The 13,687-nt window shown below is 30.3% G+C and overlaps 1 protein-coding gene across 4 annotated transcripts in view; it reads left to right on the top strand.

The window, feature by feature from the left end:
* LOC143225642 (acyl-CoA-binding domain-containing protein 5-like) overlaps nucleotides 1–13,687 on the top strand; it is a 35,906-nt gene that overhangs the window by 3,466 nt on the left and 18,753 nt on the right. For 2 of the 4 annotated variants that reach the window (XM_076455428.1, XM_076455431.1), the window contains exons 2-8: nucleotides 3,426–3,546; nucleotides 4,708–4,780; nucleotides 5,101–5,257; nucleotides 6,552–6,650; nucleotides 9,108–9,211; nucleotides 10,301–10,643; nucleotides 11,740–11,960. In XM_076455428.1, the coding sequence (XP_076311543.1) occupies nucleotides 3,426–3,546; nucleotides 4,708–4,780; nucleotides 5,101–5,257; nucleotides 6,552–6,650; nucleotides 9,108–9,211; nucleotides 10,301–10,643; nucleotides 11,740–11,960 (1,118 nt within the window). Of the gene's footprint in view, nucleotides 1–3,425; nucleotides 3,547–4,701; nucleotides 4,800–5,100; nucleotides 5,258–6,551; nucleotides 6,651–9,107; nucleotides 9,212–10,300; nucleotides 10,644–11,739; nucleotides 11,961–13,687 lie in introns of those variants that run through there. The other 2 variants (XM_076455429.1, XM_076455430.1) reach the window with 2 other exon arrangements.

Genomic DNA, 13,687 nt, shown 5'->3' on the forward strand with positions numbered 1-13,687 from the left:
CATAGCTAATATTCTTTTATGTATAATCAAAATCCTGTTAACTTTATCACTCGTACTAGAATGCTATCCTAAAAATTTAAGATGTAAATGAACTCTTGAACCCCTTTTACTTAATTACCAACTTTAATTTAATTTGGTCATAAAATCTGGAAGGAAAAAGAAACCTGATAAATAAGTCAGTTCTTGAGCTCATTTAGCCAACTGCTCTAAATTTAGATAACTTAAGCAGCATAAGTATTTAATGATCAAATATTTATGCTGCTCAACTCTATCTGGCATCGAGCACAGATAGCCCTCAAGTAGCTTTGTGCGAAATTCCAAAACAAACTAACTATCTGGCATCTATGACAATCAGTCTGGGTAATTGATTTTCCAATTTTGTGTGTAAGAAAATAGAGATAATAGTACATTTTAATATGTGTTATGCATATTAATAATTAAGATTAACTTTTGATCAGAGCAGGTTGTGTAACAAGAAACTGAAAATTAACTTGGGAATCAACATAGCTAATTACATATAGTATTCTTATGTTCCTACTTATAAAGATTATAATGCATTGTTTCATCAGTCAGATATTTTTGATGTTAATGATGTTTTTAGTCATAGTCTTAATAATATCTCAGGCTAACAGTGCAAATCAATCTTTGTAATTAAAGTACTACAATGAAAAAATAATTGAAAAGTAACATTTCATATATTTAAGTCTAACCAGTATTGTTAATGAAAGTAACAATAAGTATATGTGATATGGTTCTATATTTTATTATTTGATTATATTTTTAATGAAGTTTAGTGTAATAGCTTAGTAGTTCACTTAATTTTATAGACTAAGGTCATTCACTGTGCTAAGAAATGTTTTCTTTTGTAAACAATTATTGCTGGCAGTAAAATACACTGACAGTTGTTTCATGTGGCAGTAATAGTTGTAGCAGTCATATATTAACAGTAAAATGTTGTGATACCATATAGTATGCTTTAGTTAGGGAACACAGGAAAAGCTAGCTGTTGTAAAAATATTTTTCTTTCAAGAATGTAACATTCTCTGCTTGATTTGGTTATTTTCTCTAACATGTCTTTTAACAAATAAAAATTAGTTCAGCCACTCTGCTATGTAATGTTAGAGGAATGAACAACATGAAAACTGATTAAATTTGTTAGTGGTGCCAGATATTAATATTATTGAAGAAAAAATAATGTAATTGTTATTATCAGTGCTTTGACTTATCGTATTTTAAAAAGGAAATGCAATGTTAGTGATGTTCATGGTTTTCTTTGGACATCTGTATACAAAGGCATGACATTAGTTGTTTTATTGTGTGTTTATTATTGAGTGTAGACGTGCATGTTAAATAAATTGTACAATGTACATAGCAAATTTTGTGTACTACTGAAGTTCTTAAAAACTTTTGTTGCTAGTGAGCTGTAAATGGTTACAGAAATCTGCTATGTATTTGCAAAACTTTGCATAATGCTTAAAAATGAAGGATGCTGAACAATTATACAAATGTAATAAAAATTAAAAATTGTAGCTTGTCATATGCATAAGATTTACCATAAACTGCTGTGTTTGTGTTGATACATGTGGCTGTTATCTAAATGATTTCTCAACTTCTCTTCCTTGTGAAAATTGCTTTATATATATATTTATTTCTGATTTAAAAAAAAAAAAAGTCTAGCATTATCAGAGTTGTGTTAAATCAAGTATTTCTTTATGTCAACCAGTTTATGAAATGTTATTTGGGTTTGTGAGAGTAAATTTTCTGTACCAGGAGTTGTTTTAGTAAAAGCAGAGTCTGTTTAATTCTTGAAAACAGACAATTTCCTTTTTAAATAGTATACACAATATTTGTTTTTTGTTTGATTACTTAGATGTATAATGATGTCCTTGTTGTATTGCAACTACTTTAAACTGTTATAGTTTGCTTGTAGTTTAAAAACATTAATACACAATTTTATTTTCAGTGAATGAAACTAACCAGAGTCATTTTAGCACAGTTTTTACAGTGTTACAAGTTGGAACAAGAGAAATATTCATTAATAAGGAAAATTTTGTACTTTTGGCATGAGTGCTCAGAGTAAACCAGTTGATGTGAAGGTTAACTTCCTGTATAAAAGCAAAACAAAAACAATGTACAGTGGTAAACATACTTGTTGAGGAACTGTTATTGTATATGTAGCTTGCAGGTAAATTGATAATATGAGATAAAATGGAAACTGGATAATATGATATGTACTGAAAAGTATCATATTTATGAATGTATTGTTACTTCTATTTATTTATTTTTAAAAAAACACAAAGTTGCACTTTTTTGTATGATGTGATTTATAGAAACATTAAATATTAATTGGTCTTTTGATTACTTGTAAAACCTGTACTGAAATCTGAATATCACAGTACAGGGTGGCCCATAAGTCCTTACCCATCTGTATATCTTATGTATCCAGTGCATCTGTGTGCTGTCCCTCATTATCGCTGCATAATATTATGCGACGCCACGTTCTGTGAGACATTTTCCTCAACATAGCAGGGGTTAATGTTCCAAATGCTGCAGTAACAGCTGCCTTCAACTCATCATTAGTATTATAACGTTGTTTACACAATGTCCTTTATGTATTCCCAAAGAGAGTTATCACATGTTGTCAAGTCTGGACTTCTTGTGGGCCATTTCATTGGTGCAGGGGATGTTACAGAACCATGACCTATCCATTTGTCTGGAAACAAATTTATAATACATGCATAATTGAATATAACATAATAACATATGGATGGGTAAGGACTTAAGGCCACCCTATAGGTATCAAAATCAGAAATGTGGAGATAGTGTTTTTCTGTATTTTGCACACATTGTGTGTAATTTATGATATATGAAACAAGCTACTCATATATTTTTCTTCGTCTTATTATTATTATTATGATATATTGTATTTTTACTTTTCAATTAATTTTTTTTTTTTACCTTGGAGAGCAGTCACCTTCCCACAACTGTTTGCAGGCAGTGAAAGGTAATAAAGATGTGGGATGTTGTGGGCTCGAGCACCTGCATCTTGCTGTCCTAACTTATATTTCTGTATCTTTAATTTCTATTGCTGTTCTTTTATGTTATTTTATTTTTTACGTGAGACTGGCAAATGGAGGTTAAGACTGATAGACAGTGTATCCCCACTGCACTGTGGGTTCTACATCCACAGTCACCTCCGAAACCTAGAGTGCATTTTATATTCCATATTATAGCTTGTACCCTGAGATCCTTTAAATTAGTGCAGTGTTTTTATTTTTATTTGTTTCAGCTTGTTTTTGGTTATAACAAACTAATATACCATTTATACATTTTAGCTTTTGAATTGCTGTGAATGTTTTGAATTATTTGGGTATTTGATTGTATAGAAAGCCAAATTTAATGTGTGTTTTGCAACATTTTTCCAGGACCTTTTCAACCTTCAAATGAATTAAAGCTTAAATTCTACTCGTACTTTAAACAAGCAACAGAAGGACCATGCTCTCAACCCAGGCCTGCTTTTTGGGATGTTATCAACAAAACTAAATGGTATATGATCTATGATTCTCACTGTAGTTGTGAGAACAGTTTATACTAGTTGTTTTATAGCACATATTTATAAAGTATATAATACTTTATTTTTAATATTCCTTGTTGTTACATATTATAATTTATCTTGGACAATCCTCCTATTTATTATATTATGTATTATGATTTCAAATAGCTTGGAATTTTAATTTTAATTTAGAAGTTAATTAAATGTTAATGTGTATCAAGTTTATAATATTTGCCAAGAAGCTTCATATACAGTTTTCTTTCTTAACACAAATATACGAACAATAATTTATAATAACAATTATTACAAATAATGATTTATATACAAAAGTTTTACGAATTTGCATGCAATATTGAGTCTTCTATCTGGTCTGTAACTGAATATTTCAGCAGTTCAATATTAGTGAATTAGTTTTGAGTTTATATCAGTATGGTTCACATAATTGGTAGCTGGCTAGCTAGCTGTATTCTTGATTGGTTTTGTGCTGTTTAAAAGGTAATTTTTCACCAATGAAGGTTTGTAATGTCTTCATACAAATGATAACATTTGAAGTTAATTCTTTGAAGTTAAATGGTTTCTAATACTCAAAATTTATAAATGTCCCTTGTCAAATATCTAGTTTTCTGGTTGATAAGATTTTATCACAGTTATAGCTTCTAAGGTTTATAGTTTACTAACTATAGCAAACTAGTAATATAAAACTGTCTCTTGGCACATCAGTCTATAAATTGAAAGTTCAGTTGGCAACACTCCTGGCATTCTAGTATTTACATACACACACAGTACAGTGTTGATTCTTGTGCTCATGAATTTTTTACAACTTTAGTGAATAGGTGGGAATTTTGCAATGCAGGCTTGAACAATATAGATTACATGCATTTCTAAATATACATATAACTGAAACAAACATTTATATTAAACTAAATATATAATAGTAAATCTGTCACTTGTATACATTCTTGTATTTAGAAAAGTGATATTAACTTTTTCATGGCTTATTTCAAAACATTGGTTTATGTGTTTTTCTGTTGTATTATTTCTAAACTTTTTCTTTGGCTGCTTGAGTGAAAAGAATTTTTTCAATGAAAATTTTTGAAAAGTTTAATAGTAATGTAAATTAGCTGAATCATTTGGACTTTATTTTCCTTTAACAGGGATGCTTGGCATGCTTTGGGAGAAATGCCCAGAGAAGAGGCAATGGAGAATTATGTGGGAGAGTTGAAAAAGGTGGAGTCCATATTTTGTGGTCTGTATAATAAAACTGTTAAAATACAAATAGTTTTGTGTTCTTTTCAGTAATATTGATTGTTTATGATATGTCTTATGATGATTGTCCTTATAACTTGTATGTTCATAAGACATTAAACATTTGAAGAAAGCTCCTCTCAAACTTAGAATAACAAAGTATTTTATTACAATGCAATTTTAACTTAGTGTTTAATGGACCCAGATTGATGACACGTGCATGTGTTTCCAATATGTATTTGTCTATTTTGCTGACTGCTTGTTACTTGTTATGTATTTAAATATTTTCTTCCTTTAATTAGATTATAGAGACAATGTCATACTCGGACAGTGTTGCAGAGTTTATGGATGTTCTGGGTCCCATGTATGAAAGTGTTCCACTGGAGAAATCAAACTCCCTCCCTCATCTAAATGGTGAAAAAGATTCAGAAAATGACCAGGAATTCAGCAGTTCTTCAGGTATTTCTGTTTGTTTATTATTATATTAGACAGTCAACACTAAATGTTCAAGGGATTCAGGTTTTTCAAAATTTATGAGCAGTGTTTGGTTATCTTTAATTGCTGTATTTACTTTCTCTAAGGTGTCAGTTTAATTATGAGCAGATTTCAAATATACTGACTTGTATAAAGGATTGTCAAAAGACATTAATTGCTTTAATAAAAGAATTGAAGTAAACTTAGCATGCCACATAATCAGTTGTTTGTGCATTACAAACTTTTGTTTGAATTTCTTTTTGTCTTCTTCTGGAGTTTAAGCTTTTCATTTTACCAATGAAAAATAAGGTAATCTGTGAGTTAAAAATCAGGTAATATTATGTGGGAGCAGAATATGGTAAAATGGTTATGCTATACCATGGTTCCACTGTTTATGCACCAGAAGAGAAATGTTGGTGCCATGGGTGCATCATGAGAGTGATGGTAAACTTCTCTGATTCGGATAGAGTAGTAGTGGTCAGTAGAGTTGACTGGATACCTTCCTTCTAGTCTATCACATCAAGAGTAGGAATGGCTAGTGCACCTAGCTGTGAAGTAGTTAATTTGTGTGAATGTTCTGTGTGCAAAAATTGAATCAATGTGTTTGCTATCATTGTAATAATGTTTACCTTCAACAGTACTCTTTTAAATTGAAAATAATACTAGCAAAGATCTGTACCAAATGTTCAGTTTTAATATGAGATAAGAACTCTATAGTGTAAACAACATTCATGGTTTACATGGTATTGTATAAAGTTCAATATTAGCTGAAGCCATGCTCTGCTTTAAATCAGTAAATTAATTTTTGTCAGTGGACAGTTGCATGTAACTTCGATTTCTTAATACTCTGGAGAAGGTTTATTTCATTTCACTTGTCACAAATATATTTGTAACTATAATAAATAAAACAAACAAAGAACTTTATATTTGAAAAAGTCTTAAGCAGATTGAATACAGCAATATGTCAGTTAAACTACATTTTCAAGTTATTTAAGCATTTGTCTATCTATATAGATTTTTGATAAAATAATGAAAGATTTGTTTGTTTCTTCATGAGTTCTCTCTTGTAAAGTTTAAACTAAATTTCACTGTTCCAAGGTCAACTGGACACTATTAAGTAAGGTTAACTGTACAAAGTTTTAGGAATTAATGTAGATATGGTAGACTCTTGATTTTTAGAATGTTAAAAAAACAAATTAGGCCAAAAATGCTGTGTGCCTATAAACATGTTCACTATTTTTTGTGACTGAACAAAATTCTTATTTTATGTGAAAACTAGCAAGTCCTATAAGAAATACTGCCAATTTATTGAAGCAAATACAAGAAAGAAAGATATCGAATCATGATAATGGTGAATTACCTGAGAGTTCCCTTTTTGGTGAGTTATTATTAAGATAAGCAATCTAACTATAATAAAAGTTAATTGTTTGCTACAATATCAAACAAGTTAAATAAGTAATATTCACTTCATAAAGGTCTCTTAACTAAGGATTTTAACATGCACTCATCTACTGCAGCATAGTTCTAATGATATATTTATTCTGAAAAGCCACCATGTTTTATTCAGATATAATGAAGTGTTATAAGACATTTTAAATTCAAATTTTCAAAAAGTGCACCATTGTACTTTGTTAAACCCAACTTTGAAACTTAATCTATTTTTGTAATCAATTATTTAGGTGAAATGTAAGTTTTTTTACTTTGTTAATGTTTTGTTTTCATAATTTTTTATTTAAGTTGTACTTTATGCTGTTTCAATGTATATACAATGTATTGGAGATCATTCTAGAAACAGTGAATAAAATACAAATAATATGAGACAGCCCCTTCTGTGTGAAAATTAACTGCACCAGAATACATTTGTGTTTATAGTCCATACTCTGATGGTCTGTCATTCAAGTAACAAGATAGTATCACACTAACATAAAGTACAAGCAGTCATACTATTCCTAGAAGTAGTGTGGTGAATGGAATAATGGCTTTCAGAACAGAAATGCTATTTGACATTTGTGTATAAATCAAATGTTTGACTGTTGAAGGTTACTTCATGAGATAGATTGAGGCACCATGTTCCATGAAAGTAGTAACTACAGTGTTTCAGTAAGCTGAGAAATGTGGTTCTTTTTGGATACCAACCATCTCTTCAACTTTATCTCTGAAACATTTACATTTTTAGCAGACTTGTATTATGATTGGGCTCAGTCAGTACTTACTGACAAAATTTAACTATGGCAGGATTTTTGTTCTAACACTTAAGTACCAGAGCAGTGGTTCCCAAACATTTTGTGCTCATGGCAGACTAAGAAAATAATGTTAACTTTGTGGCACACTCGTCTGGCCCTGGACCCAAAAAGAGAACAGTTTTTTCTGATTGAAAACATGAAATACACTTGTTTGTGGCTATTCTGAATAAATAAAATTTTTCTCAGTTCAATATATTTAAATTTAATAAAATAATTAAACATATATTTGAACACAATTAATCTGCACAAAAGAAATGTTTTTTATTTACCTTGTTATCTGGATGAAACTACTTTAATGTAATACATAAGTTTGATGTATTTCAGTGATTTCCTATATATTAAAACACATTTGAATGGCTTGTGACACAAGGAACCACTTTACCAGAGAAACTGTGTGTGTGCATACTTTATCAAAATTACAGACAATTATTTATCATGTCATGTGAAATATAAAACAATATATCTTTCTAAAATCATTCATGAAGAAGTAATTAGTTTTATTTATTAAAAAACAAACGAACAAGATACCTGATTTGAAACTTTTGAAAGCTGTAATAACTGAATAATATTTTGCCTTGTGTAAAGTAATATTTAAAGTAATGTAATTGACCAGTGCAAATTATGATAAATATAGCCTAAGTAGGTCCCATTTTACATTTTCATTATTAAATATCAACATATTTCTTTATATTTTTACTGTATGGTAAATAGTAAACACCTTTGTATAACAATCTTTCATATTTTGTCATCACATATACTTTGGCTTCTGAATATTACATGAGATATTAAATATCCTTGTGCTGAATTGATATTGTAAAGTTATACTAAATTATGTGTTATTAGCCATGTATTGGTATCTTAGTTCTAAAATTTATGTACAAGGTCAGTGAGATTAGGGCCTCAAGCTTTTGAAATTGTTGAATTATACTGAGAAATGATTCAAACTTTGTTGTTTTTTTTAATTTCTTGAATTGGAGTGTTGTTCACAGAATACATCGGTGCACAGTTTTTGCTCTATGTTGAACACAGATTTCTGTTTTTGCATAAATGAAACAAAAGTAAATGATTTATTTACTTCATTGACATTCTAATTATCTTATTATTACTCAATACCAAATATAGCAGAAAGTATGGAAGTTTAATTTAATACCTAACAGTAATACAAGTAACAGTTTTTTGTTTTTCTCATTAGGTGTGGTAGATGTTTAAAGACTTATGCCAAAACAAAATTGTTTAATCAGAAGAATTTTTATGACAGATAGCACAGTTACTTTTCCTTATACCAAACATTTGATTGTGTGTTTGAGGTACAGATTTAGAGCTAGCCATGGATAAACCTGACATTTAAACTTGCTGCATAACCTATTTCAACTTACAAGAAAAATGATTTTGTGAGCTATCATAACCTTTCCAACAGCTATTGTTATATTTTCTCATATCAAACCAGCTTCTTTCACACTGCAGTACTCCCATATCATTCTTTATTTCACTCCAGTCTGTAAGTAATAATCTTTGGTTCTATATTTTGGAAACTTTCAACTTTAATTGCATTAAGCATTTATGATGTGTTTTTTTAATTACTCTGCATCTAGAACATGACATTGATGGACCTACTAATGTTAATGGATCGAGTGAGAGCAGTGGCTCAGACAGTGAAGTAGATGAATTCTCTGACACTTATGATCAAATTCAAGAGGTGATTTTTGTGTGTGATTTTAATGGATGCTACATGCACGTATGACTTAATGATTCTTTTTTCCAGTGCACTCCAGGATGTTGTGATTACAATTTTAAATGTCTCTTATGTGATGTAAAAAAACATCATGTAATTTGATGCCTTAAAAGTGAATGTTTGTTTTTGTGGGATTATGTTTCAGAACATTTTTTTTAACGTGTGAAAAAAAATTAAAAAAATGAAACTCTAGATTTCAGTTAAAATCAGTGGAAACTAATACCCTGTGCTAAAGTTGGGCTATTGTTATAAACAAATTGTATTTGGTTTTCACCCTAAGATCTTAACTGTGTAATAACTTGTATTTCATTGTGCAGGAATTGTCTATTGTATTGATATTTCCAGAACAATTAATGATTGATCTGCATCTACAGAAGATGTGCTCTTACCAAAGTGGATATCATAACCAAGGAACAGTTTTATGTTTCTGGTCACTGAAGAAGCTGGTAAAGAATAGGACATGAAATCAGCTCTATTCATTACTATATTAATCCATAATTCTGATTTATGTGAACAAATTGCTTTAATCAGAAGTTAATAATAATAATAATAGTTGTTTATATGACCTATAATTTTTGCTGTGAGAGAATAAAGCGTGATGTTTTACTTGCTAGATTTAAAATGCATTTTTAATTATAATAGAAATTTATTTCTAAACATCTATTGTTTTTGTCTCAAGCTAGTATTTTTTTTCCTACTGCTACTTTTTGTTTTTAGGCCATCTATTGTATATAATGTGATTTGGGAGGGTGGAATTATTATGTTACTGTTATTTTTGTTGAATTGTAGGTATTTTTTTGTGCTGAAAACAGATAATATAGTTGAATCTTTTGTTCGTTACATAATTTATTAATTAATGATATCTTTGAATAAAAAGAGTTTTATGCCAATTGGTTTAATAAGGATTTTAGTACAGTTTGCTATAAGCTCAAGGCTTTAAAGAGTTTTCGATACCTGAAATTTTATCAACATATAGATGTTTAAATTTTTTATTGTAGTGATTTTACCAATACAGACATTTACAATCTGCTCTTTGGATGTCTCTGGTTGTAGGATGAAGATGAGCTGCAAATGCTTGCCAATAAGCATGTTAGTGGGGATAGTGGTGTTGATATCCAGAGTGAGTCAATAGTTGTGGTGGATAATAACAGTCAGACCTGGTCATTATATCCTGAGAAGACCACAGCTAAGAATACAGGTCTTCAGAAAAGTTGTGATGGTGGTGAACTTCAACTACAAGATGTAGCAGTCCTTGAGGCATCTAAAATAAATGGCCAGAGTGAAGACTTGATAGCTAAAACACGAGGTGGGGGCGACCTCGCATCTGGGAAAAGAATACCCAATCCTTTACAGGTTAATCCTTCTGGCCAAGTGTCAAGTCGTCGACATGCGAGAGGTGAATGTATGACTTGAAGTTCAATAGTCTCTCTTTTTTTTTTTGTAATCATAACCAAGTTGTCAATAGCCAAAGATCATTCGAGCTTTCTAAATATAATGAAAGTACATAATGTAATTACTGTCTATACTTGTACATTCTTACAGTTAAATTTGATGAAAGGTTAGAAGAAAGTTTGATGGCTAAAATTGAAGACAGTATAGCAGAACTGCTACAGAGACCAATTTGTCTTAGTGAAATGAGAAAATAATTTGGGGAGGGTAAGCTTGAAAGAGAAACGTAGATGGGTAGTAAGGAATGTATAACAATGGCAATCATTGTCATAAACCATGACTGAACTCTGCATTACCTATGGTAAAGTTTTGTATTAAATAATATATCATGATATATGTATGAAACTAGTTTTGTTAGAAATTACAATGGATTTATAGTATTAGTCGATTGTTGGGTCAAGCAGATGTTTTGTGATATGATTGTCAGCCCCTATTATATGCACTTCTATTCTATGGCTTAGCATAAAAAATTTAACTTAAAAATGCTTTTAAAATTAAGTTCAGTCAGTTACTTCCTTCTGTAATACAGGATATATGCAGTTAGCATGTAATAAGTTTACTTGGGATTTAGTAACAAAACAATGGAGGGGAACTGTATCTAGTGTTGTCTTTTATACAGTTTTCACTTCGTTAATAAGTACTCTTAGCTATGTAAAGAAAAAGTATTTTATTAATACAAGGCTGTTTCAATTTCTTTGGAATTACATCAGATCAGTTATAACACAAAATGTAACGTAATAGCATAGTTAATACATATAACAAAGAAAGTCTGAAACAAATACTATTACTTGAAGTGTTGTATATTTCTGTGTTGCATACTATTCTGTTTAATTGTTTCCACTCTATGTATGACAATGGTAAATTGGTGATTAAAAGGTATTGTTTTATTCTGGGCTTTCAGTTATGGTTAGTTATGGTATCATATCATACAATTAGCAACGTTTTATTTGTCACAGTATATAAATATTCTTGATCTTATTATGAAGCTATTATATTGGTAATCCAGTGATGCTTAAGTAACTTCTTGTCTTTACTATCAACAGAAGCAGCAGTTGGTACTCGTGGCTGTCAATATTTGCATATGAGTGGTGCATCTGGGAGTGGTGGGCAAGATGGAGCTGGCAGATCTCGACCAAGAGAAATGACTTCAGATACTACAGAGCAGCTTGCCTTTGCTATTTTACGGCTGCAACAAAAGTTGGATGAGGTCATCAGTAGGCTTGATACAATGGAAACTTTACTGAACCAACAAGAAAAGCACAAGGTTAGTTACTTTCTTTTCAAAAAATAAAATTGACATAGTGTGATATCAGACAGATTTTGTTTTTCCTCAGGGGATTAGGCTATTTAGAATAAAACTTACTGTAACAGGTTTTAGGTAAACACGAGTTCTAAGTAGTCGTAAAGTTAAGGTGTACAATGTACAAGAAGAATTTTCCTTGATCCAGCAGTCATCTAGTTTAACTTAAGTAAAGAACTGTCCTTAAAACCTGAAATGTGGAAGCAAAATCAAATTGGCAAGTAAAAATTGTACTGTCATTGTTCTCAAAGGAAAAAAAGTGTTTTGCTAATGGTGACTCGTAACAATTATTGGTTTTTGTAATTCAGTTTTCTAATCCATTTCATTAAAACAACTAACTTGAACTTGTGAGCTCTGATGAGTATTATGTTTGTTTTTCTTTTAAGATTTATTATATATTTCCAAAAGGGGTTTGTCTTTCTCTCTTCCCCCCCTACTTCCCCTCCCATAACAGTGCTTTAAAAACAACTTGTGTAATAGATGGACAAAATTTGAAGGATCTTGAAATTTTGGAATAGTAACATCCATTTAATATCTGTTTTTCTTATCTCCATCAAATGATGGACACATCCCCTCCTTGTTACTTATCAGCATTTCCCCATTCCACAACTCCCATTGTGTCTCACACTGTTGTGACAATCTTTTGTATACTGTCACAACCATGCTCTTCTACCTTTAATCTTTTTCACTACACTTAAAGGTTATCTTTTCTATGGTTTGTAAAGAGTCTGACTCCCTGACTTACTGCTTCTCTTGTACTCCTCATCACTTGGTGTATTTATATCAATTTATCAATTTTGTATCTTCAGTCATACACTCCCGTTTGATCTTTGGTCAGTTTGTAGTTTATTAAGGTCTGCCCTTTACGTTGTTTTTATTTTCATTATGATCATTTTAGCCCTTGGTACCCAGCACTCAAAGATAACAATTATGTTTTGTATGTTTTTCTCTTTCTCACCATGATCCTTGCTAGCCTCATGCATAGAGGTTTTCTCTTAGGGCCTACTTTTGTCAAGGTGTCTGTTCATTTGATAAACTAAACCTTGTGTAGTGAAGCTGGGTTTAACTCTAAAACAAGTATAAATGAAAGAGACTCATTGAATTATCACTTTGAATACTATTTATCTCTTTAATAGTCATCAGCTACTACCATTCTTCATATTTTATCAGTACATGGTGACACGCAAATTTATATATTTTAGTGTAATAGTTTTGCACAAATATCAACATTGTATAATTTAAACTTTTTATCTGTTCTTTGCCATGTGACCTGGTAGGCATGGAACATTTTTTTATATATGTATTTGTCAGGTTAACTAATTGTTATTCTGAAAAATTAAAAATAAGTATAATAATAGATAGTATCAGTTTTCCTTTTCTTCAGATTACTTTATAACATATTTTTTTGTAAAAGATTCCTATAAAAAAAAAAAGGCAGATATTGTCTATAACACATTCCAGTTATGAGGTAAAATTATGTTGACAAACTTTATAAAGCATCAATTGTAATTTGCTCTTCTTTTACCCAAGTAAAGTTACAAGTGTAATCAACTAAAGATAAGTAGGATTTTAGTAGTTTGACTTTGTGATCATTTTCTGTTTCAGTTTCTCGGAGTTTGAGTTCATTAAGGCATAAAAGCCAAGTTGATTTTTTTCAGGTTAATTCACTTTAAAGTTTACAAGAAGTGAAA

The sequence above is a fragment of the Tachypleus tridentatus genome, chromosome 9 (genome assembly GCF_004210375.1).
Source record: "Tachypleus tridentatus isolate NWPU-2018 chromosome 9, ASM421037v1, whole genome shotgun sequence".
NCBI classification, from domain to species: domain Eukaryota; kingdom Metazoa; phylum Arthropoda; class Merostomata; order Xiphosura; family Limulidae; genus Tachypleus; species Tachypleus tridentatus.